General features: G+C 50.3%; 11 protein-coding genes across 11 annotated transcripts; 7 read left to right on the top strand and 4 right to left on the bottom strand.

Moving 5' to 3' along the window:
- Positions 1-764: 764 nt before the first annotated feature.
- On the top strand, positions 765-1510 carry Z520_03470 (uncharacterized protein; the record flags this gene model as incomplete). Its single annotated transcript, XM_016773980.1, has 2 exons — positions 765-838; positions 964-1510. The coding sequence occupies 2 exons, from the start codon at positions 765-767 to the stop codon at positions 1508-1510; spliced, it is 621 nt and encodes a 206-aa protein (XP_016634926.1).
- Positions 1511-4828: 3318 nt separating this feature from the next.
- Z520_03471 (uncharacterized protein) lies at positions 4829-6144 on the top strand (the record flags this gene model as incomplete). The annotated part of the gene is made up of 2 exons (XM_016773981.1): positions 4829-5688; positions 5775-6144. The coding sequence occupies 2 exons, from the start codon at positions 4829-4831 to the stop codon at positions 6142-6144; spliced, it is 1230 nt and encodes a 409-aa protein (XP_016634927.1).
- A 1494-nt stretch (positions 6145-7638) lies between these two features.
- On the top strand, positions 7639-9238 carry Z520_03472 (uncharacterized protein; the record flags this gene model as incomplete). The annotated part of the gene is made up of 3 exons (XM_016773982.1): positions 7639-7866; positions 7921-8991; positions 9050-9238. 3 exons carry the CDS (start codon positions 7639-7641, stop codon positions 9236-9238), a joined length of 1488 nt encoding a protein of 495 aa, XP_016634928.1.
- A 653-nt stretch (positions 9239-9891) lies between these two features.
- On the top strand, positions 9892-10984 carry Z520_03473 (uncharacterized protein; the record flags this gene model as incomplete). The annotated part of the gene is made up of 2 exons (XM_016773983.1): positions 9892-10309; positions 10374-10984. 2 exons carry the CDS (start codon positions 9892-9894, stop codon positions 10982-10984), a joined length of 1029 nt encoding a protein of 342 aa, XP_016634929.1.
- A 1058-nt stretch (positions 10985-12042) lies between these two features.
- Z520_03474 (uncharacterized protein) lies at positions 12043-13294 on the bottom strand (the record flags this gene model as incomplete). The annotated part of the gene is made up of 6 exons (XM_016773984.1): positions 12043-12204; positions 12337-12512; positions 12570-12674; positions 12740-12840; positions 12918-13007; positions 13071-13294. The coding sequence occupies 6 exons, from the start codon at positions 13292-13294 to the stop codon at positions 12043-12045; spliced, it is 858 nt and encodes a 285-aa protein (XP_016634930.1).
- Positions 13295-15902: 2608 nt separating this feature from the next.
- Z520_03475 (uncharacterized protein) lies at positions 15903-16994 on the top strand (the record flags this gene model as incomplete). Its single annotated transcript, XM_016773985.1, has 2 exons — positions 15903-16480; positions 16529-16994. 2 exons carry the CDS (start codon positions 15903-15905, stop codon positions 16992-16994), a joined length of 1044 nt encoding a protein of 347 aa, XP_016634931.1.
- A 752-nt stretch (positions 16995-17746) lies between these two features.
- Z520_03476 (uncharacterized protein) lies at positions 17747-18103 on the bottom strand (the record flags this gene model as incomplete). Its single annotated transcript, XM_016773986.1, has 1 exon — positions 17747-18103. The coding sequence occupies one exon, from the start codon at positions 18101-18103 to the stop codon at positions 17747-17749; it is 357 nt and encodes a 118-aa protein (XP_016634932.1).
- Positions 18104-18609: 506 nt separating this feature from the next.
- Positions 18610-19695, top strand: Z520_03477 (uncharacterized protein; the record flags this gene model as incomplete). Its single annotated transcript, XM_016773987.1, has 4 exons — positions 18610-18804; positions 18885-19004; positions 19063-19406; positions 19500-19695. The coding sequence occupies 4 exons, from the start codon at positions 18610-18612 to the stop codon at positions 19693-19695; spliced, it is 855 nt and encodes a 284-aa protein (XP_016634933.1).
- A 155-nt stretch (positions 19696-19850) lies between these two features.
- Positions 19851-21249, bottom strand: Z520_03478 (uncharacterized protein; the record flags this gene model as incomplete). The annotated part of the gene is made up of 2 exons (XM_016773988.1): positions 19851-20807; positions 20866-21249. The coding sequence occupies 2 exons, from the start codon at positions 21247-21249 to the stop codon at positions 19851-19853; spliced, it is 1341 nt and encodes a 446-aa protein (XP_016634934.1).
- Positions 21250-22649: 1400 nt separating this feature from the next.
- Z520_03479 (uncharacterized protein) lies at positions 22650-23636 on the top strand (the record flags this gene model as incomplete). The annotated part of the gene is made up of 1 exon (XM_016773989.1): positions 22650-23636. The coding sequence occupies one exon, from the start codon at positions 22650-22652 to the stop codon at positions 23634-23636; it is 987 nt and encodes a 328-aa protein (XP_016634935.1).
- A 39-nt stretch (positions 23637-23675) lies between these two features.
- Positions 23676-24546, bottom strand: Z520_03480 (uncharacterized protein; the record flags this gene model as incomplete). Its single annotated transcript, XM_016773990.1, has 3 exons — positions 23676-23790; positions 23839-24436; positions 24495-24546. 3 exons carry the CDS (start codon positions 24544-24546, stop codon positions 23676-23678), a joined length of 765 nt encoding a protein of 254 aa, XP_016634936.1.
- Positions 24547-24647: the final 101 nt, after the last annotated feature.

Consider the following 24647-nt stretch of genomic DNA (forward strand, 5'->3'; position numbering starts at 1 on the left):
GAATGATGCAAATGTCATCATCTCGTATTGACAGCCTTCAAATTCTCTCGGTACTCTCGCCTCGGTGTTGCCTTGTATACACAGTGCCACCTCTACTGACCTCTTCGCCCTCTTCGCCAATGTTTTGTTCTTTATCCACGTCCTACCTGGTTTGGCGGGTACCTGTCACTCAGTATGGCGGTGTTGTCAACTTTGCTCTGCTCTTGGTTTCCTGGACGGAGGGTCGAGTTAACACATTCGATGAAGCCGAGTCCGGGATCAGCCCCCATGTGCCTGCGATGAATCAATGATGCCAGGTGTTCACTGCTTACCTCTTGGCGATTTCCTATTGGCGGCAGCCCGATTCAGGGGCCCTAGGCCGCTATGGCTTGCAGCCTTGGCCCTGAATGACCGGGGCCATTAGGGGCGCCCGGAGCCTAGAGATCGATCCATTGGGCACCCGTTGGGCGAGGGCGCCTTAACCGGACTCCGCCATTAGCTTGGGTGGAGTTCAAGGTTGGCTCCCTGCCCGCAATGTCCTTCGCGCGTTCGTGTTGCTCCTTTGCCCAATGCGGCCTCTTGTATTTTCTGACGCCCGCTCCCACTCCCTATTTTTGTCCAATACTCTCCTGACCGCAATACTGTGTACGACAGACACTCGTTTTCTTTTCTTCTTCTCTTCAATCTGTTAATTTTTCTGCAGTGCCGTGACGATTCTTCTTCTTGGAACGCAACAAGACTCGGTGACCTTCTGTTTCTGTTTCGCAGCGAGTAGCACCGACAAGATGAGTTACTATACCAACCTCCAGGGCAAATTTGCCCACAAGGTCGGCGAACCTGTCCCTGAATTCAACACTGAGTATGTTTCTCTTCTCTTGTTTGCCGTTAGGCTTGGAGTGTAGAGATGGTTTGACGGCGGTTGCTAGAACTTGGACCATCCACCTCCGTTTGCATATCTTCAGCACTGACCGTCTTGTTTCTCAGATTCCCCGCCCACCCAGGCCTTGTCCACTTCCCCATCGCCTTTAACATCCTCTCCTGGGGCCTTGACATTTTGTATGCCCTCACCGCCATCTATGTCAAGCCGGACTTCCTCACCAGCCGTTTCGGCTCCGCCACGACCCTCTTGGACATCACCCGACTGTCCTACTTCCTCCTGTGCGCAGGGTTGATCACCACCGTGCCTGCAATCATGTCCGGCAACATCCAACTGGTGGGGATGATCAAGAAGAATGGCGGGCCATGGGAAAAGGACGCGCAGGGAAAGCAGAAGAGCACAATGGTGCCGCGGATCAAGGCCACCATCACGCACGCCATCGTCAACGATCTGGTGTTTGTGGCCAACTTGTACAGCTGGTACCTCAGGAAGGACAAGGAAGGGGCCGTCAACGTGGGCAAGACCCCGACTCAGACAAACATCATCATCAGCATGGTCTTGCTGCCGGCTCTGATTGCCAGTGCAAAGATTGGCGGCACGCTTGTGTTCAACCACGGCGTCGGCTTGAACTTGGGCCGCAAGAAGTTCGAGTAGATGTGGCTCGACCAGAGAAGAATCTGCGCGGAGCATTGGAGCCGGAGGCGCTTTGGAGAAGGTCAAAAGCCGGGGGCAAGATAGAAAGAGGCCAAGGTGAAAGAAAAGGGCTTTCAGGAGGTTGAAGGATGCAGGACAGTAGGGGCAGCAGCCCATGTATGGCGGACAAAAAAATCGGGCAAGCGATGGCAAATGTGTTTATGAACTCTGGGGATACATCTTGTTGCGGGAAGGGGCAGACCATTGACTTATGGCAGGGGGCAAATGTAGAATCTCTAGAGGTGTTTTCGACTACGTTGCTTTTTTAATCATACACCCATTCCAGGAAGATCAGGTCTCCGACAAAGTCACAAGATCACCCTCCCTCTGTGAGCTAGGGCCCGTGGATCGACTAGTCGACTGAGCGAATGCTCAGCTATTGATAGGCTGCCTTTGATAAAGCTTCGCTCATTTTTAATATCCGTGGCGGGAACCAACCTTGAAGCAACCTCCATCATCGCCAGGCTGTCTTGGGCTCTGATCGAGCAGAGGGAGAGGAGTAGCAGTTTTGGCGCCCTTGACGCTATCCAACAAGCTGAGGGCTGACGAGAGCGCGGTCTTCGACTTCTGAAACCTTTCTCACCAGAACCCATTTGCGCTTTACTCTCTAGAAGATGGAAGCTTCGCGATAAAGGTGGATTGGTATCTCTACGACCCGAGCAAGAATCAACATATCGAATTCGACGAGCATGAACTTTTACAAGGACGACACCCTTTTTTTGTGACTGAAAGGGCCGGAAGTGGTACCTGCTGAAACAATTCGGACACAAAGTACGCGACTCAAGTTACTTGCACTCTTACTCTTTCAATCCCGTAGTGTGGAAGTGGAAAGACGAAAGACCGTTTTGCAACAACAACCCCCCTGTAAAATCAGCCAGCCACAGGTGTGTGCCATTCGCTTCCGCGCGCAGATCTGTGCATGTAAGAGTTCGTTGAGATTGAAGATCTCAGCCTGCGTCCCACGGTCAATTAGTACTGTGGTATCTCGCACGAGACCTGGCCTGCAGGTGGACAAGACTGGCAAAACTGCAGGGCCTCGACAAAGATGTCTTCAGCTGTCAAGTGAAGACGTTAAGTCATTCCCGAGTCCAGATGCCAATGAACCAGCGGTACACCAGATTGACAATCTCAAAGATGCGGGCTGAGCTGAATTCTGAAGTGTTGCCTTGAGATAAAGGGACACATTTCACGGTCATTTGCAAATATGGGACAGATCATCGTCAAAGTAATACACGAACACAATCACATGAACTCATTCAGCTCAAATGCCTGCTTTTGCGCGGCTTTGCTTGGACGGCGGAGTGATGTGTGAGCCTTGGTCAGCACCACCAAATAATCCCAGGCTGCCAACCTCGTATTACTTGCAGCCACACACGCAGTTGCGTGACTAGGGTCACTCTGATTTGTCCTATTTGGTGACTGAGCCTGGGATTCGACTTGATGGGAATAAACGAGGCTGTTGTGTGCTCTCTTCCTCAAAAGAAACACTTTCAAGTAGACCTTTCGCGGATCAAATACACTTAGGAAGTCCTTGTACTTGATAAAATTGGCAAAGCCTTTTGGTTCAGTTCGAGCTGGTGCCTTCTGTCGAAAGCCGGGCACCTGCGTGCTGTGGGACGGTATTTACCATTTACGCAGAACAAGCGTTGGCACCACGGAATGCTGACGGGCCACATTTATCGAGGTCATTTGCTGAGGCCATAGTATACGGGAGTTTGTGATCGATCGCTAGCACTTTCAACTTAACATGCGTCGCAAGACCCCCTTCTGGTCTTGGATGCCGGTGAGCACTTCCAGTAAGGCTGGACGGATGCTCGAAACACCCGATCATTCCACTGCTCATGGCTGAAGACTGAAGTCCCTCGGAATCGTGACCATTTGAGATTTCCGTGTAAAATGCCCACGCTGTATTTTCGGAGGCCAGTGTGGCATCGCCAGGCATTGCAGAACTTCATGAGAGGCTCAGCGTCTTCCCCGGGGCAATGACAGTGAGGCAGGGTCGCCGCTTAGAGTGTTTCGAACAACGACAACCAGATTTTCTGCAGCCACAAGCCCATCCATTCCTTTTTCCGGCGCCTGGCTCAGGATAGGGAACCCGAATTCGATCGTGGCAATAACCATTATGCACTTATCACCTGCGCAGCTTCCTGTGAATTGGATCTCTTCACCGGTTGGGTGCATTGGAGCAGTGAAACAAGCGTGGTTACTTCGGGGAGCTCACAGTCGAAGTGAGGACGAAAAAATTCCATTCGAAAGTCTCACGTCTCTTGTAGGGCCGAACAGGTAAGGGAATATGTCTCACGTGGCCGCCTGAGTCATCTACGAGCAATATCCTTCGTGTCACTTGGGGCGAGGATGCCTTTGTTGCCGCCCGATGTATCAAGGAGTAAATTAGGTGTTCATCTCAATCAAACGTGCAGGTACTCAAGGTGAGCTGGATCTGGCGCTAGAGACTACTAGTTGATTCTCGGGGGGCCTTCTCCGATATTTTGGAGAAGGATCAGGTATGGAGAAATCCCAGGAAAGGCATGGCCAGAGCCTGGGAGTTTGGGCGTAGAGTCCACGGTGGCGTCTGGCGGCACGACTGGAACAGGTATTCAAAACTGAACCAGAGACGACTCTTGCTCTATTGCGCTGGGTATCATGGGTGTCCGGAATACATGGCCAAAATATTGCGCTCGGGATTCTTGAGATGGACCTCACGAAGTACCAGAAAGGCCGCCGTAGCTTGGATAGAAACCGACAATCTCGCAAGGATAGTCTAGCGCTTGGGCATGTGGCATCCCGAACCGGGAATCGACGCGAGATTAAGGTTCCCTAAAAAGCTTGATGCGACTCCACCTGGCCGAGCCTTGACGGTATCTAGTCACCTAGTCTAACGTCTTCCTTAGTTGGCGTATCCCTTCCTCAAATGGGGGACCTGGGGTTTCCGCCAACAAGCCAGAATTGGTAATAGATAGCTCGCACATAATTACATATTCCTACATGATCAGGAGGTGGCACGCCAAATGACGGGCGGTCTGTCAGCTAGGTGGCCGTCGAGGATCGACGTGTTTTACCGGCGCAGAGCCCGCCCACTCTTTGCACCCCGTGCCGGGCACTCATGCTTCATTATGAAAACGGAACCCTCATGAGTTGATCTTTTGGAACCGTCATTCTCTCCTTCCTGCATCTCTCAGCAGCACTTGCAATCTTTGGTTTTCTTCACCGGTGTCATTCTTTTGAACTTCCCGGATCTTCTACTTCGCTCGTTCTATCCCTCTCACATTCTAGCCAGCCATGGTTTCTACCAACATTCTCCGACTCACTCTTTTCGCTCTGGGAGTTCAGAGTCTAGCTCTTCCTGATCTCTTCGGCGGCCTCCCCGGGTTCTCTTCCCCAGGACAAACAGGAGAAAATGAACCTTCTGCTCCAGGCTTTGCTGGAGGCGACTCGCCCAGCTGGCCCGGTCCTCCTGAACTTCCCCAGCCTGGACCTCCGGGAGGCAATTCACCAGGTTGGCCTGGTAATCCGGGATCCCCCCAGCCCGGGCCTCCTGGGAACCAGCCAGGCTGGCCAGCAACAGGATCTCCAGGTTGGCCAAGTTCACCCATTCCTCCAACGACTACTTCTCATGGGACCTTACCCTCGAAGACTAGCTCCAGCCCGAGCCACACCACCACAGTGACTACGTCTCCGACAACCACGAGTAGCCCAAGCATCTCGTCAACAGCTTCAACCAGCACTTTAGAGCCGTCTACAAGCACCAGTTCTTCCAATGTTCCGACCAGCACCACGCAGTCAACAACCCTGACCTCGACGACGACGTCACCAGCGGCGCCTCCTACGACTTCCACTTCCTCCACTAGTACAAGTCCCACGACAACGACAACCTCGCTCTCGACCACAAGTTCGACTACTACTTCGACTACGACCACCACAACTACAACAACCACGACCACAACCACAACCACGACCACAACGAGTGCGACTACTCCTCCCCCTAGTTGCCCAACGCCTAGCCTTGCAAACGGTGGATTCGAGGACAGCGATACATCCATCTCTCCTTGGGTATATTCGAACTTTGGATATTCTGTGGACGAATTTGTTGGAGAAGCTGGCAGCGGCACCTTCGTACCACATTCCGGCAACAATTACTTGTAAGTAAACTGGCTTCTTATGCCGTTGTCGACCTTTTTCTTCCCTTCGTCCCAAGATGTGCTAATAAATGCTTGCCTTTTTCCAGCGAAGTCATCAGTTCCCAGTCAGATCCAATCGAGGTTCGAATCGCACAATCTCCCGATTTCTGCGCAGGAGCGACCTACACAATTACCTTGTGGGCCATTGGGGACTGCTCCGGGGGCGCCGGCCTAGGACTTTGTGCCGGCGAAAATGTCGACGATGTATACATCCAGATTGTGACCGGCGTTGGTTTCAGTCCAATGTTCTACCCTCAAAACGTCGGAACATCTGACTGGCAGGAGTTCACATACACATTCACGTGGACCGGTGGAGACGGCCTGAACCCTATTGATATTGATATCTTCATAAACTCCGAGGGCGATGCACTGGCCCTAGACGACATCTCGATTGCCCTCGCTGAAGACACCACTTAGGTTGTTCCTGAGCAAAGCTAGACGGTTGTGGGTTTGTGTGGCTTACTCGTACGCTGTTATGGATGTGGTGACGAGCAGGTATCTGCTGGGATTAATGGGGGACTAGGGGTTGTCGCGCATGAATCGGAGGAGATCTGAACTGCGTCCTTGCCTGAGGGCTACTAGTCAACATCCTAAGGGGGACTGGTTCACGTTTGCAGTCGAGTTGGGCTGCCGAGAATGTAGTCCCTCAAGGACATAAACTTTGTTTTACTACAATTCAGTCAATGCCCCAGCACTGATCCAATTACCCGGTCGATTCAGGTGGTAAGTGAACCTGTTGAACCGGTTGTACTATGAACTTACCAATATGTCCTGCGACCCAAGGATACAGAACGCATTATCCTAAACCACGTATCCGAGAACTCTTGTCTTCGTGGATCGATCAGAGGGTAGACATGATGATGGAATGGTGTGGTGTACCATTTTCCCATTCACGCCATCTTCGTTTGATATAGGACCGAACAAAGTACTGCTCAAGCGAGGCCGTTACTTGTTATAGAGGGCACCGGTCTTATGTAGCTCGAATTGAGATGGACAAGGTTGGGCGGACAAATTTCGATAGATTTTACATCCGAATAGCCGTCTTACGGGGTTTGGACTTAGGATATGTCTTCGCCGCCAATGAATACTGAGTGACAAAACTAACGTCAAGGGTGATACTGTGATCCAGCTCCACGTCAAACGTTGGGTGGAAGGCTCGAACTTGGAGGGCTTCTGCAAAGACCCGTGAATCTCGTGACGTGTACAGCGCCGGGCAGAGTAGCTAGGAATTATTAATATGGACTAATCCACAAATACTGGAACCGTTGATGAGCGACGTCGACAACAGTATTGAAGCCTATTGAAAGAAGAGGGCATCGTGGTAACCTCGCAACTATCCAAGCTGGCTCCAAAGTAATCTCGCTAGATCAAATGAGGCTAGCAATGATTCAATACTAAAGCAGCTATCACGAAGAGGAGCAATAGCCGGCGGTAGATGAGTACACATTAGTAATACGTCTGGGGTCCAACGTCGTCCGACATCTAAAAGCAGCGTCGAACCGCTACCCCTATTCTCCCGGCATTTTACCTGACGAATCCGGCAGTCACGTACTCGGTACATGGGAATCAATTCTAGTCCGCAGTCGCGGTCATGGGAGCTCCATCGACGTTCCGACATAGCCAGCTTGTAAACCGGCGCAGCTCAAGCGTCCTTGAAGACCAGGATTTGCCGAGGTGATCGCAGGTTGATTAGTGGGCGAGATGAAGACTGCAAGCTGGTAATTGAAGCAAATTGCGAAATGCTCATAGTAGCGGGTAGGTTCGCGGGTTGCCCTCGACCCTCAACATAGATAATTCTGGATCAGATCCTGGAGCACCAAGTTTTTCAGCTACGGCAGACGCGCTGCGATCTCACATCACAAATTGAAACGTTCCTCATAGGATTTTCCTTCAAAGTTCACTCAAAGCGAAATGAAAGAACCCCTCAGCCTCATCGTCCGTCACTTTACAGTAACCTCTTGGTCGAAGAGGCCTGAAAGCCTTTTTCTGAACGAAGATGGCCACGTTGACTTCACATCGGACGATGTTGAAAATCCCAAAAATTGGTCGGCAGTACGCCGCTGGTACATCGTGATAGCTTCGTTGATGCTTGCGCTCAACGCGACTTTTGCTTCGTCAAGCCCAACAGGATGTCTCGAGGTGAGGCGCTCTCTGAGTATCTACAACACCTTTTTTGATGGCTAACATGACCAGAGTATTGCAGAAGAGCTGAACGTCTCTGTAGAGGCATCGGGGCTCGTCATTACGCTCTTCTTGTTAGGATACTGTTTCGGGCCACTGATCTGGGGCCCGCTGAGCGAATTCTACGGTCGACGCGTGGTCTTCTTGATCTCCTTCTCTCTGTACCTCGCGTTCAACTTTTTATGCGCTTTTACGCCCAACTTTGCGGGACTATTGGTCGGAAGATTCCTCACCGGCTCCTTCGTCAGCAGCACGTTGTCAGTTTCACCTGGCGTGATGGCTGATATTCTGGATCCCGCTGAGCGCGGAATCGGCCTGGCACTTTTTGCGGTCATCACCCTGGCAGGGCCCGCCCTTGGTCCGGTCATCTCAGGCTTTCTCCAACTGAAACTCAACTGGCGATGGAGCTTCTACGTTCTTCTTTGGCTCGCTGGAGGGACATATCCATTTTTGCTCTCGCTCCCCGAAACCCATCCACCGACCATACTACTGGCTAAAGCACGTCGGGCAAGACGCAACAAGACCCCTGGCTACGAAAACGTGATGACGGCCGCGGAGGCTAGTGGCCGTACGCTGAGAGCTATACTTCGGGTGGCTCTCATTCGACCTTGGATTATCTTGTTCGATCCAATTTCTTTCCTCTTCGCTGTTTATACGACGGTGGCTTACGCGCTGTTATATATGCTATTTGTGATCTTCCCTGTGGTCTTTCAACAAAAGCGAGGCTGGAACAGTGGGGTCGGTGAGCTCCCTCTCCTCAGTGTCATTCTTGGCAGCTGCCTAGGTGGCAGTGTCATCTGTTGTCAATCGTTGTGGGAGAGGAAGAAGACGCTCGCAGGTTGGCAACGCGTCCCAGAAGACCGGCTACCAGTCACGATTGTTGCTGGCATCCTGCTCCCTATCTCCATGTTCTGGTTTGCCTGGTGTGGGGCGTACAACGGAGTGCCCTGGGTCGTCGTTACCCTTGCAGCGGCATCTCTCGTGTTGGCGATGACGATGTTGTTTGTTTCATGTCTTTGCTATCTAATTGATTGCTACCTTGTGTATGCGGCAAGTGCGATAGCAGTCAACACAGTTTGTCGGGTAGGTCGACTCTTTCAAGATGACTTTGATCATGAAGGCTGACCAGCATTCTACGCAGGCCGCCGGCGGGGCGGCATCGCCTCTTTTCACCCAGTACATGTACGACAGATTGGGGGTTGGAGGTGGTGGTTCTCTGATAGGAGGTTTGGGAGTCCTGCTTGCCGCCGTTCCCGTCTTGTTGTACAAGTACGGCGAGCGCATTCGCCAGCGATCGAGATTTTCGCCAACCGGAGAGAAGAGGAAATGAAGCACCATTGTCACACGGCGGATTGCAAGCCCGCCCAGTGCTGGAAGAGAATGAATACTATTGGCAAGGATTGTAGTGATTATTTCCTTATATCTTTGAACTATAGCCCTAGCTTGATAGGACTTTTCCTCCCTCCCGTACTCGGCTACTGTTATAACCAGGTGGAAGGGTAAACAAACTGAAAACAGTCACAACCACCACCACCACCACTCCTCCAACTATACATTGTATTGCAGCCGCCTCGGCAATCAACAGCTAAGGAATTCGTGTTCCCGCTGATAATTCGTTAAAGAAATCCTTACAGGCTGTGTAGGAACAAATCACTCTTCGGGCGAGTTAAACCGACGTCGTTACTGATGGGTGATTCCTTCAACGCTCGAATGGGAAGGGGTTTTGTCGAGCCCTTGCGTTGTTTGGACCGAGCTATGCGATATGTGTCACATAAATGGGCCAGCGACCAGGAATTAATCAGCAAATAATTAGTGAAAAGAAATTATAATCAACAAAATATTAGTAGGAAATGCTTTGTGTGGGCGGCGCCCTTTTTGAGGATAAAAGAGGGCCCCCCCTTTCCTCTCCGGTGTTCTTACCTTTTCTTGGGTGCGCCCTCCTCTCGACTGCTCTCTTCCTCCTTATTTCAAGCCATCATCATCATGCCTGAGACCAAGACCATACTTGTCCTCGGCGGCGCAGGAGTGCAAAACTCCGCCGTCGTGCGCGAGCTTGCCAAGAACGAATCCTTCCATGTCAAGCTCTTGTCGCGAAACACCAGATCGGAAGAGTGTCTCTCTCTCGCGTCTCTCTCTGCTGTTACGCTGGCGGAGGGAGACTGTTACGACGAGGATACCCTCATTTCGGCCTTGCAGGGTGTTGATGCCTGTTTTGTCAACACCAACGGCTTTGCAATCGGTGAAAAGGCTGAACTATACTGGGGGATTCGGATGTACGAAATCGCATACTGGGCCGGTGTGACTCATTTCGTCTACAGCTCACTACCTTATGTGTCCAAAAGGTCGGGGTTCAATCCAAAGTACCGCGTCCCTTTTGTGGACGGTAAGGCTAAAGTCTGCGGTGAGTTGTTTTCTGTGTATCGACTTTATAGGTCTCTGTCGCGCTCATTCATGCTATACTCCAGAGTATTTGAGAAGTCAACCAACGAACAAGATGAACTGGAGTATCCTTGAGAGTGGCCCTTACCCAGAGTCCTTCTTGGGCAACTGGGCTCCCACAAAGGGAGAAGACGGCACTTACATATTCAAGATGCCGATCGGTCCAAACGGCGCTATTCCTTTTGTGCCGCTACGTGATCTCGCCTGGTACGCTCGTTACATTTTCGAGCACCCGACGGAGTTCCAAGGCGACTTGCTCAGCGTCGCCATGGCCCACGTGAGTGGTGAAATGGTTGCCGCTGCTTTCACCGCCGTAACGGGGGAGCCAGCTCGCTATCAGCCGTTGGACCTTTTGGAAACGGCCAAGACGTGGCCCAAGACGAAAATAGGCCTTGCTGGATCCCCGGGGTTTGACGATCCGACGCTGAAGACAATGGCTGGCCAACTCGTTCCGTGGTATACTATCTGGCAGGAAAGCGGCGGCAATAAGGGACTGTGGACAAAGGACTATGACAGGCTGGATAGGATTCATCCGGGACGCATCAAGACTATTGAGCAATGGATGAGGTTGTACGGCTACTCCACCGAAAAGCCGCCTCCTTTTCTCAAAACTGGGATATTTGGTCATCGTCTTTGAGAAAGTGAAAAAGGTATTGGCAGCTCTTAATGGGTAAGAATCCAAGACACGTTGGATTCGGTGGTCAAAAGGTTAGACCTTGAAGGTTTCAGACCCAGGAAAGAGTAATGTGCCGGAACGCCGCTGGTGTACATATGGTACATAAAGGGGGGTCCAAGGCAGTCATTAAGCCACTTGCTGTACAGTTGAGCAGTTGTATACACACAGAGTGACGACTCGACTGAGTGCGTCAAACGTCACGTTTGATTGACTGTTGGGACAGTTTCTCTGTGCGTCGACAGCAGCGCTCTTGTACCTATCGATTGAGGATTGTATTGATTGTAAAGATTCATAGGGGGGTTGGAATGCTTAAGAAAGTCACAGCACCGCCCACATACCTGCTGGTTAAAGAATTGCTGCATCGTAACGAGGCCGTCAGGGTGCGGGGGATATACACGGGATCACTGTTTCCTGTCGTTAATCATAATCGTCCTCCTGCTGTTTGTCGGTGGCATGATTCCTGCATGCAGTGTACATCAGCCTTGGTCGAACTTCGTGTACATCGTGATTGGGCTCTCCTCCTCGGAGTATACATCAACGAAAGCGAAGCCTTGGCCTTTGGTGCCAACAGGATGTTGATGGCGATTTTGAGGAGAAAGGCGATGTTTCTGGTTGGCAATAGCTAATTTGCATGTTTTTAATGCGTATTGTTTAACGCGAATCGGTTGTTTGGTACTAGCTATTAATAAAATAGACCGTGAGGCGTAAACCCCCTAAGCCGGTTGTTCACCACAAGCGGAACAAAATCGGGCGCCGTGTTAATGGTAACGTTTCCCGTCCGAAGTAGCACATCCTCGCTGTAAACAAGGTCCGACAACAGACTGAATACCGAACAGACAGTCAAATACCCCTATGTAAAAGAACCCTTTCAGTAAGAGACTGAAGGTTGATGTTGTTGCCGGTCATGAAACAAGACCCCATGGCCTAATCTGCTTTCGTGCAAAAGACCGTAAAAATAACCCACGAAACTTGTGTTGATGCGAACTTCCGACATCATGGAATGACCTGTAGGCCTATGGCTACGCCTTAGGCTCTGGCTTCTTTCTTTCGGATGCGCCCTTGAATTTCGTACTCAAATCACCCGTTGGAAGCCGGAGCGGAAAATCCACAGCGAGGAGCATCATTGTGAAAAACAGATACCAGCCGAATATACAAAAGACAAATATGAACGCTCCAGCAGCCTTGTCACATATGTCAGAACTTTCTTCGTGAACGAAAATATCAATCAGGAGAAAAAGCAAGGTTGAAGAACAGGATAGGCTTCTGGCTGAACTTATATGGCGAGATCCGCAAAGGGTACCCGGTGAACTCACCTTTTGACACTTTCCAGAAACTGCCGTCTTTCCTTCAGCCGCCGACCAATACGTGGCCATCAGCATGATAAAAGCGAGATCGATGAAGAGAAAGACCAGAACGAATGTGATGTTGGTTCGGAAGGAAGCAATGAGGAAGAAGAAGGTGACAAGGGCCATAACCATCCAGAAGAACGCTAAATAGATAATTTCATCAGTGAGTCTCTGTGACCGGGACAGATAGATATACTCACAAAAGCTCGAGTAAAACTGTTCAGTACCCCCAGGCTTTGAGGCGTAGTAGGCTTGTGCGTTGAAAGCGGGCTGGAGTGTTACTCCCATTGCCAGCCAGAAGGCACCTTGGAATCCTGGCCGTCAGTATTCATACGCAGGATCAATGGGTGTATCCAGCGGTGGTACTCACCGTAGCAAGCGAAAACGACGAATGGAAAGGTGTTGCCGATGATCCATTCTAAGACACATCCCAGGATTTGGAGCATTCCACCGAAGAAAAAAAACAGTCCGCTGCCGATATAAGTCGTGATTAGTATAAGGGTGGATGGAGCATACCCAATCGCAGGAAACAGTATATTTGTACTCACATTATAGCTGCTCCGTCACCACCGGAACCTCGCCAGCCCATCAGGTTACATCCCAGCGGCATAGACGCGATCAAGAAACCCATCAATGGCCTGTAATTACCTGTTAGTGGATACAAATGCAATGGAACGCGTGTTGCAGCACGTATAACTTACATAGGCGTTGGGTTTCCAAACGTGCTGCGTAGATGCCCTAGTCTCTGTGTATATGGAGAAAGGTACATTGACTCGAAGACTTCTCTGGGGATGACCACGCTGGAAGCGGTCTGGTAACGAGTCAAATACTCATTTTGCATGTCAGTCGCTTTGCTCCCTTCAACCGGGTCGCGGTTTTGGTTGCCGTTGGTAACGCCATCGGACCATTGGCCATCTGTCGCCATGTTGTTCGAGTATAGCTGCTGAAATATTGCCACGTCGTTTAGAAGAGCAAAGCGGGCTGCGAGGAAGATCGAGAGGCTCAAATTAAAAGCATACTACAAGTAGCCCAGGGGCTTCTATATATTTCCTCCTGGGTTCAGTTGACCTCTTCCCCCTCATGAGTGGAAATGGTTGGCATGACTATTTCCGGTCGTCCTTGACGTCTTTGGTAAATGATCAACCAGTTATCTCTGAATCTGTCTATCACTGCAAATGGCAAATGCCCAAGCATTTTCCCCATATTCTGGCAGTTCAAAACTCAGGAGTGCGCCCTTAGTATTCTTGAGTGACCTTGACCACCGAGTTGCCCTTTCCCCGGGAGTAGCGGAAATGGCGGATATCCCTGTGGAATTTGTTCGAGCTTTCCCGTCCCAACCGTTACATCCATTCTTGAAATTCCAGATTTTTGTTAGCTTTAGCGTGGCCCGTCGATCAGAACGACAGATTTAGAAAGACCCCGCAAACTGTATTAAACCCTGGAAAGTTAATTATGAAATCAGGATCTACATTGACTGAATTCAGTCTTCCTATAGGACAAAAGCTGAGGTAGAATACCTGGAGTGGATCTTTGAGATTTCTACTTTCCGATGCCAGACTTCTTCCTATTCCCGACTTTATCATAACTTCAGGACTGACTGTGATCCACGTGGAGAATAGACCCGGACTACGTGCTCTTCCAGGGGTGTTTGCGTCGGACTCGAATAGGACGAACAGCCAAGGCATGGCGAACGAGTGAATTGCCGAATCTTGTGAAGGCGCCCACAACCAAAGTAACATTCCATCGGTGATCCCAGGATCAAGTTCATTCACAGCACCGCCATCACTAGTAGCCATCGTCATATATCATTCTGCGATTTGCAGAGATCGAAACCTGCCTCAAGCCTCAAGCGATGATCGAGCGTAGACTGTTCAGGTGACATGCAACATTCGCGAAAGACAGGGTGGTTCCCGACGACGGTCAGAAAGGACGCCGTATGACCAAATGGTCGAGTTCACCGTTGCTCCACGGTCATGAAGGGCGACGATCTTTTCACCCAATCTGTTCCGTCCGGCTCTTACGGGAAGGAAGTCCTGTTTTTCTGGGACTTTGACTGCGCCTAGATTGGAGAATAGCATGTCATGTTCACGTCATACGGTCTGTCATGTGGACAAGATACAGTATTATCACCACAGTTCATGAGAGGATGCGATGACTTCGCATAATCATTGGCTCAGAGATGGAGGCATGTGGTGGATAATTGGGTTGACTGATTGAGCAGCACTGTGCATGCCATCATATCTTCTTGGGATGTTCAGTTTCTGGATCCTCATTTTCTTAGGGTGTTTCTCCAGGCGTAGATACCTCATGTTCAGTCTTCGCCTTGACAAGACGTGAGAGAAGCATCCACAATCATATTTCGAAGATGATTGGGACTCAGCGCTTTGCCTCACTCCTTCTTCGGCATCGAGTCCGCTTTCATGCTGCCGTGCACTGTCACTCAATGAGTGGTTACGAAAGAGGGCATTGTTGTGCTGCAAAGTCTTGTGACGCTCCGACTTGGCCGTTTCGTTGTCCTCCGTCTAGCGAATTTGAGGCTCTGTGTCAGGCGCCGGTTTGGTGGGCATTTGATAAGTTCTGTTCTTGATCTGTAACCAAAATATGGCTTTCATTGTTGCTTTTTATTGTGGTATTCTGAGGCGCTGTATATGGATCGGAGATTTGTACAACTTCCTCTACCGCTCCGTGTGTGTCTGAGATGAAGTCACTTTCTTGTTCTTGATCTGTTCGGCCCCGTCAGCTACTGTCGTGGCCTGAGGCGTCTGATCCACGTGACAGGACTTACTCAACCCAGGTTTCAAGCCTCTGCTGGTGAAGGATTTTACCAAGCAATTTCCCCTGATAGTGTGGCGATCTTGCCTTGTGATGAGGGCAACAACGATTACTACTGGTGACCTGGACAGGAGGCGGCATGGGAAAGTTGCGCTTACATTATGAGTAGCGTTGCCTGTCTATCATTTGACAGAGCGCTAGCCAGCAAAGGGATACCGGCAGTGGCTTCGGCAGCTGTGTTGTTACATGAAAGACAATCAGAAATTGCTGAGGACGTCACTCTTTTTGGCCACTGTTTCAGAAGATTGAGAAATACACAGTTTGAAGATGGGAGAAGCAGAGTCCCGTCATTGTACCAGCTAGTGTCCGGCAGTGTCTCGTAGAACATCAAAATCCACTGAGGTCGGCATATTTGTGACATAATCTCTGCCAAATTTGCATCACTAACAAGCTCTCCTCGTAAGAATACGCCTCAAATTAAGACTGAACCGTTCTGCCCGGACGATCCGAGGTAGACTGTTATGTCGCTGGCAACAAGGCTCTCCACTCATGCGTGAAAAAAAGAATCTGCGTCAGTTTCTGACAATGACGACCACGTTTGTTCTGATCTATGGGAGTCTGGAGGACTTTTGGACGATCCCGTTGAACGAGCATAAGGCAAGGTATAACAAGCCCTGTTACCCGTCTTCAGAGTAGATGACTTCACAGTACAGAAGCAAGAAAGACCTAAGGATTCATCACAGTCAATACCATATATTAAGATGCAGCAGGCAAATAGAAATGGGAAGAGACGGCCCATCCAAAAGAGAGCACGGAGTTTCCTTCATAATATCAAGTTCCGGAAGGATTACAGGGCCGGTCTGCCACTCATTATCACCCGGTTCACGGGTTATCGACCACCAGACGCTGAGCCTCCATATGAGCCTTTGCCATTTCCGCCTTTCACATGGTTGAAGAAAATCCCACTCCGGCTTGAAGTTTGGATTTTTGCCTGGATTGGCGCTTTCGGTGGTATCCTTCTCATCGAGGCAATCATGTCGACTAGCACGGCTTTTCGCGACACCTATCACACGCCAACTATCATCACGTCTTTTGGTGCGTCGGCCGTTCTGCTTTTCGGAGTTATCGAGTCCCCAGTAGCACAACCTCGGAATTTCGTCTTGGGTCATTTCATCTCGGCCTTTGTTGGAACCGCCATCACCAGGCTATTCGTTTTAAATGGGAGTTATCAAGGCTACCTTGACAATACGAACTTCCACCCATCGACCTTTATCAATGGAGGCCTCTCAATGGCAACTTCGCTCCTTGCGATGTTGATCACGGGAACCGCCCATCCTCCGTAAGTGCCCCTCGAAGAGGGATCAAACGGGTACTAATTATTGCGCAGCGCTGGTGCTACAGGTCTCAACGCTGCGGTTGAAACGCAAGTGGTAACGCTATCCTGGCGATATCTACCCACTGTTCTGGCCTCATCCCTTATCATGCTCGGATGGGCTTTGATCATCAACAATGTCGGGCGCCGTCGGTATCCGCTGCACTGGTGGGCCCCTGGCGCAACATTCGTTCGTGTTGACGATAACCCAGAGCTGGAAAAGGCGGAAGAAGGAGAGATTGAAGTTGAAGAGATGGAGGAGGGTGACCTTGAGCGAGAAAGTACTACTGCTGCTAGTGAAAGGCTATCTGAGGATAGCGGAAAGCACCGAGAAGGATTGTACCGTGTTCCCTCAAGAGAGGTGAGGCGTGAAAGCGTCCAGGCAGAGCCAGCGTCTCTGCCAAGTGCGATAGACACAACTCCGGGAGAATATTCGAAGCGCCGGCTCAGTTCCAGTCGAGAGCGATATCGATGGGACTAGAGGGTTATCCGAAAGAGACACGCTCGACTGGGAATGATGCGACTGCTGTTGGTGTTACTATTGGGAGGTCCACGTTGGGAAATATCCATTTCCTAATTTGAGATCTTTTAAGACATTGTCGAATTTTGGGAAATGCAATTGCGCTATGTATGATTTAAGATGAGGCAGAAGACGTCCAGGACGTGAATACCGCTGAGGAATTCTGTATCAGGAATAATTGAATAATTAGTGCCTCAATCCTTACCTGTTAAGCAAAAAGACGGAATATCGCACCAGTTGTGGCCGATTATTAGACACTATAGTAGATAAGGATAGCCTATCAGAGTTCCCTGATATTCTGTCAGCTATTGACAGATTCGCTGTTGTTAATCGCTGTGAATTGGAGTCGGCAGATACGGTGTCCGTTAACCATACCACGCTTCGCTGGCCATTGGCGAAGCGGTGCCGGTGTAAATCTCAACGATGGCATGGGATGGTCACTTGACATAGAAGAGGTGTCTGTGACTCAAAGAAGTCAATTAGGCAGCCTTATTTACATCTCATCTAGATGGATCCCAACTGTGACCAACTGAAACGCCATGTGCAAGGACAATGCTTTCTTTGAGGAAGTCCCAAGACCGTCCTTATTCTGTACCGGTAAAGTATCCGCCCTCACTCGCCACTGCATGCCATACCATCGTAAAAGAACCGTGTGACCTTTGTTGTTCCCGCCGTCTCACGGCACAGTCTTGTTAAGCTCGATCAATTTCAAGTTATTCCCCAGAGCTTTGAGCACGGTGACGGTCAGAAGGGAGACGGCGAAGTTCCTGTGACTGCCTTTTCCTTTCCTGAGAATGCTCCTTCGCGAGCTCCAGATTCTCTTCAAGAGTGTGGGGGCAAAAGAGAATCTCATCTTCTGGAGTCTCGGCATCAATGTCTTCGCCCCGTAGACTTCGTTCAAGATCTTCTTCTAGAGTGTGGTGGTGATAGATGGCGGAGTCGCTTCGATTCTCAATAGCCGCAGGCGCTGCGACTTCACTTAGATTTCCAAGCGGGTCCGATTGACGCCGATGTTTTGACGGCTGCGATGATCGATCGCGTTTGAAGAAAGCACGGAGTTTCTCCCACATGATTCTGCTTTGTACACCGTTTCCCTATTTCCAAAATTATCGTTTTTGACAGTTGAAAGGTGGGAATAATGCTCGAAGAGATGATATTTAACTTAGTATCTCCTTTGCAACCAACTTGTTCCGATGTGGTCTTGGCGTAATTCTAGCATACATAAGTATGCTGGAAGGGCATTCATAGATATACGACATTCTATACTATTTTAGAGTAACGAGTTGACTGCGGAGGAGATATAATAACGGTTGGAGTGTCGAGTTTGCTCGACTTCGAGTAAGGAAACCATGCTCACCTGATGAGTATCATGAGTTTATGAGACTAAGTTACGTTTCCGCGCGGTCCGGGTAGCCAGGTCCGGGTAGCCAGGCCCGGGAAATGAACTCGCCTGGCTGAGTCGGAGGACGCCAATGTGATGTCACCACATTCGGTGGCATAAGATTGCTCGAAAGAGAAATTCGCCATGTTCTCCTCCTCAGCTTTTGGTTACTGTGTTTGTACGCTCTCAATCGATATGAGTAAACCACATTCAGATCGTTATACTACCAGAGCGGTGGGTACTCCAGACTCGTTGGAATATCGGTTATATTTCGAGAGTAATGGATCAACCCTTTCGATCTGGCACGACGTACCGTTGTATGGTGATGATGACAAACAGGTCTTGAACATGGTGGTAGAAATACCTCGGTGGTCCAACGCCAAGTTCGAGGTGCGTCGTATAGACTCAAATTGCTCGCCCGAGCAAGCCACATAGATATTTGGACCAGCCACTGACAATAATGAGAACAGATTTCCAGGAATGAAGCCTTCAACCCGATAAAGCAGGACATTAAGGATGGCAAAGCCCGCTTCGTACGAAACCTGTTTCCTTATAAAGGCTATATCTGGAACTATGGTGCTCTTCCAGGAGTAAGTGTCGGCTTCTCCAGCTTAGCACCTGAAAATTTCGAAGCATTGACGCCACTAGACTTGGGAAGACCCCTCCCACGTACATCCAGATACCAAGCACCCCGGTGACAACGATCCTCTTGATGCCCTTGAAATCGGCGAACGGATCGCCTACACTGGCCAGATCAAGCGTGTCAAGGTTCTTGGAGTAATGGCTCTTCTGGACGAAGGTGCGACAGACTGGAAAATCGTCGTTATCGATATCAACGATCCTTGTGCAAGCAAATTAAACAGCATCACAGATGTACAACAGCATTTTCCGGGTCTCCTGGAGGCAACCCGGGAATGGTTCAAGTTCTACAAGGTTCCCGACGGGAAGAAGCCCAATACGCTCGCCTTGAATGAAGAGTTTCGAGATCAAGAGTGAGCTTCTTCCCGTTAAGACACCAGAAATTCCTTTGTCCCTTTCGTGACCGCCACCCCAACAAAAAAACAAAAGCACTGACGAGCTATTAGTTATGCCATGTCAATAGTCCAGGAATGCGAAAAAGCATGGGAAAAGCTGATCAACGGCGAGGCGTTTGCAGAGGAGATAAGTGTGGTCAGGGGAGACAAAAGCCACAGATTGTTGGATTCCGGCAATTCTCTAGGTGTCGATGGACATCAATCGGCAGACGAAAACTTGGATAAATGGTTCTTTTTACCGAAGTAAGTAGCGTAGATCAGCTCTAATTTCTCTTTCAACCAAATAGTCCAGGTCAGCCTCTATCCATATTGTCGGGCAGGATGCATAACGTCCTGAGTTTATCAAAGACCTGAAGGTCGACCAATTTCTGTAATCGATTTATTTCCCAGTTTGCCGAAAGATCATTTGCTCTTAGCCTGGGAATAGGCATACCGAAACGACTCCCCTGCGTAAGAAAAGCCAACTTTCCGTGCCTGCAATTCATCCTCGATATCCATCAGCCGGTTGTACTTGGCCACTCTCTCGCCCCGACAGGGTGCACCAGCCTTCAAATGGCCACAGCCAATGCCCACTGCAAGATCGGCGATGAAGTCGTCGGTCGTCTCCCCAGAACGATGAGACACAAAGACCGCCCAGCCAAGTTCGTACGCCCTTTCTGCCGCTGCCAGAGCTTCACTGATTGTGCCGATCTGGTTGACCTTCAGGAGCAGGGAGTCGCACGCGTCAGCTTCCGCGGCTTTCTCTATACGTATGATGTTAGTCGCTAGGAGGTCGTCGCCCACTAACTCAACTTTGTCGAGCTTTGTGACCGCATGGAAATGTTTCCATGAGTCCCAATCGTCTTGCGCAAAAGGATCTTCCAATAAGATGATTGGATATTTGTCGACGAGAGCCCTGTATAAATCTGCCAGTTCCGTACTGGCGAGTTTCCTTGGCTGGTCGGACTTAAAACCCAAGTCGTAGTGTCCATCGCGAAAGAATTCCGATGAGGCAGGATCAATGCCTATTTTAATCTTCCCTTGATGTCCTGCGGCCTTGGTGGCGGCGATTATAAGATCCAACGCTTTACTGGGTTGAGTTATGGGCGGCGCGAATCCCCCTTCGTCGCCGATACCAATAGCTACTTTGCCAAACTCTTTGATGATGATTGATTTCAATGCCTGATACACCTCGCTCGCCCATTGGATACCCTGAGTGATGGAGTTGGCACCTGTCGGCGCGATCATAAACTCTTGAAAAGCCATTGTATTCCCCGAGTGGACACCACCATTGAGAACATTGAAGAAAGGCACCGGAACGACGTAAGGTCGGGGTGACGATTGAATCTGGCGGGCCAGAAACTCGTACAATGGGACTTTCTAGCCAATGACTCGTCAGCAGTCTACTTGAAAGTCTTTCAAATCTTTGTCGGTTTACCTTCGCGGCAGCACATGCTCTGGCACAAGCCATGCTGACACCAAGAATGGCATTTGCACCTAAGTCACTCTTATCGGGAGAGCCATCCAACTCAATCATAAAGTTGTCGATCTCTTTTAGTCCCATTTCCAGATCAAACTGCCGACCTAGGAGCGCAGGACCGATAATCTCTCGCACGTTCTGCACGGCTTGCTGAACCCCAGCTCCTCTGTATGCGTCACCGCCGTCGCGCAACTCAATCGCTTCATAGTCTCCTTTAGATGCGCCCGACGGCACGATGGCACGGAATTTTCCGTCTTTGGTTTCCACCTCGACTTGCACGGTGGGCTTGCCCCGCGAGTCGAGGCGCTGAAACGCTTTCACAGATGTCAATGTAGTCGGCATCCTCGATAGGGTGAACACAAGCGTAAATTCTAGAAAATGCAGATTCTAGATCCATTTTGTGCGAGCGTTAGCAGTTCCATTTAAATTGATCAAAGTGTGCAAGCATCGGATACCTGTGACGTAGCTCCATACAGTACGTGAGCGCGATTTCATCATGTTATCAGGTGGAAAAGACCTCACTAATGTCTAAACGGGAACCACGGTACGGGCGGGATGGTGGTCTGACTTCCACTCCCATGGCTAAGTATACTACGATATGGTTGGGGAAGCGGACCGCAAGAAGTGACCTCATGGAAACCCATCCCGAGCGACGGCGGGATATTTTCTACCAACAATATAAGACGAGTAGTAATGTACTGCAATTTTTCTCATCCGCACTATTCGTATCTCGCACCGGAATTGTGTACCAAAAGACAAGAATAAATTTTCTGTTCTTCATCGTGACCACAATAGCCAGTTTTCAAGCACCCGAAGAATGCAGGGAAGGATTTTATGCTGCATTTACGAATTGCGGCGAGTCTGCGAAGGCATAAAGCGTTAGCCTAGAGTACTTGCGGGTGGCTATGCCATGCATAGATCGAAAGAATTACAACACGATAGAGACCCGATTTCGTTCGAAGTGAAATGCCTTCGTCGTCGTCGTCTGGAAAGTTTGCGGAGAATGACTTACACATCACCGGCTCTGAGACCTCGTAGGGTATGGTCTGGAACATGAAGTTGTAAGACTCTTGACTTGGTCCCGTAGAGTCAAGCTGTGACGGCATTGTGGGCTGAAAGAGATCACTGGATGGTAGTATATCTGTTATATTGTCGGTCCCATTCTCGTGCTGCAGGCGCAGTCCCCATTGCAATACACTTCATCGTCATTCCTAAGATAAGAAAACATTGACGATTCGTTAATCATAATCGTTCTCCTGCTGTTTGTCGGTGTCATGATATCGACGTGCAGTGTACATTGGCCTTGGTGGAACTTCGTCTACGTCGTGATTGGGCTCTCTTCCTCGAAGTATACAGAAGCCTTGGCCTTTGGTGCCAACAGGATGAATGTTCTTGGTTGGCAATAGCTAATTTGCGTGTTTTTAATGCGTATTGTTTAACGCGCGTCGGTTGTTTGGCCCTGGCTATAACCAATCAAGTCCCTGAAAAGTAGCTTATTACGCGGTCTGCCCTCCAAGTCACTTTGTTCGTGATCATTAGCGGATCTGACCCTTGGCGTCCTCTTTGGCATCCTCTTTGGCATGCTCTTTGGCATAACCATCAAACACGAACATCGGCATGCATCTCAAACCAACAACACCATAATCGTACAGAGAGAGAAAGCATAAATCCATCTTATTGCTCCTTTTTCACTTATTGATATAGGCATTGTGATTCTATCTTTCCGGTGCGCCGCGTCCGTCATGGGCGACGAGGACGACTTCGTATCTTCTCCGCCCCCAGGACCCCCTCCGCTGCTGTCGAAGGAGCAACTGCTCCATCTCGCACGGCAAGGCTGGCTATCGCTCCCGCTGCCGGAGACCCTGTCGAGCACAGTTACAGACCTGTTCGAGAGCTCCGCACGGTTCTTCGATCTTCCGGACCAGGAAAAGGCGGACCTGTATCCCTCCAAAGCGGGGACGGAGTTCGGCTTCTACACTGTCCCCAATGAGAAGGACTATATCACCTTTCGCTGTCGCATTCACTCGACCGACAAGGAGTCAAGGGTGTCATCACCGCGGTTGCCTCTCTTACGGACCCTCGAGGATAATGCCGCTAGAGCTTGGCAAGAAGGAGCACTTCTGTTGTGGCGCATTCTATGTGATATTACGCGGTGGTCTGATCTAGATCTATCGATATGGAATGACATCCTTGACGGCTGTCGGACAATGCCAGAATCGGAGGAAGAAATGGGTTATACTCTGCTGCGCCTGTTTCGGTACCTGCCAGCTACTGGATTCGCTGAGAGGCACACCGACCTGGGGCTGTTGACCATCTGCATAGGTGACAGTGGCGGCCTTGAGGTCTTGGATCGGTTCAAATCCACAAATGAGAAGCCCCTATGGATCGACAGCGGAGCCAAACCGCAGACAGCGACGATCTTGGTGGGACAGACACTCAAGGCGTTGTCGAACGGAATGCTGAGCCCCGGTGTCCATCGCGTCGTCGAAAACCCAAACGGCAGGAACAGCGCTGTTTTTGCGCTGCGCCACTCATCAAAGCATGACGTTAATTTCAGCTTGTTTGGGGGACAAGGGCTGGTCAGCGCAAGTGACTTGTGGAAATCTATCCAAGTCGGCAAAGTAAACATAAACTCCATCAAAGAAAGGAGAGATGCGCAGAGAGTCAAATTCGCAGCCGAGAGGTTGGCGGCGCAGGACCACCAGGGACGGGACATAGCTCGAGGCTAAGACCATTCGAGGACTGGACAAAGCCTCGTGCTTGTCAGGTCAGGTAGATTGCGCAACCTCTCTTACCAGACTCACAGCCCGCTTCGCAAGTGCTTCTGAATCGGGCGGAAACCTCGCCGACAAGTAATTATAGTTGGGATCCTCAACAACAAAACTGCCCAGGTCAGCACCAAGAAGTTAGAAATCGTCCATTCAGACTTACGGGCTTGGGCTCTTGCTGTTCTTGAATTGTGCCCTGTCGTCCAGCCTCTTCTTCACAACTTCCTCCACAGAGTCAGTGCCAGCCCCGTAGGTTTTGTAGTAGGCGCCGAGGAACAGTTTGGTGGCGTGATAAATGCTCTCCTCCATATAGGCCGGCAAAGCGGTGGTGATGGCATCATGCATCACGCTTTTCCCATCACTCGTTGAAGCCATGGCCAATACCTGGACGCCGTGGCAGATCGCCACCAGGGACTTTGGAGACGGCTTTCTCGTCTTGGGGAAGTAGCTGGCGAGCAGTGCATGGACGCGTGTCGAGTCCATGATCTGCCTAACGCTCTTCTCGTGGCCGCCGGGAAGGAAGACAAGATCGTAGTTGTCTAGGCTGAACGCGGGGTCCTTCCAGGCCAGAGGCTTCTTGAACGCTTTACACGTGCTTGACAAATCTTGGTACGCCCCTTTTGCGGCCTTGTTCGCCCCGAGCAAGGCTCCGGTCCAGCCAGAGAGCATTTTCTCATCGCACTTGGGTGTATTGCCATCTTCGGTGGCGAAATGGATATCGAAGCCGGCATCCTGGAAGACCTTCCACGGAATAGCAGTTTCTAGATGAGGGCAGTGAGCAACGAGAATAACTGATATTGCGGGGAGGGCCGACCGTACCCGTGGGGTCATGGCCGTCATCCGCCATCAGGAATATGACCTTGAGTGGCATTGCGAACTTTTTCTCTTTCACGGGAAGCCTGCACAATCCGGTAATTGTTGGGGCCTTAGTGTGCAAGCGTAGCGTAAGGATTGCGGGATGTGAGAAAAGAT

This window comes from Fonsecaea multimorphosa (assembly GCF_000836435.1).
Source record: "Fonsecaea multimorphosa CBS 102226 unplaced genomic scaffold supercont1.5, whole genome shotgun sequence".
NCBI classification, from domain to species: Eukaryota; Fungi; Ascomycota; class Eurotiomycetes; order Chaetothyriales; family Herpotrichiellaceae; genus Fonsecaea; species Fonsecaea multimorphosa.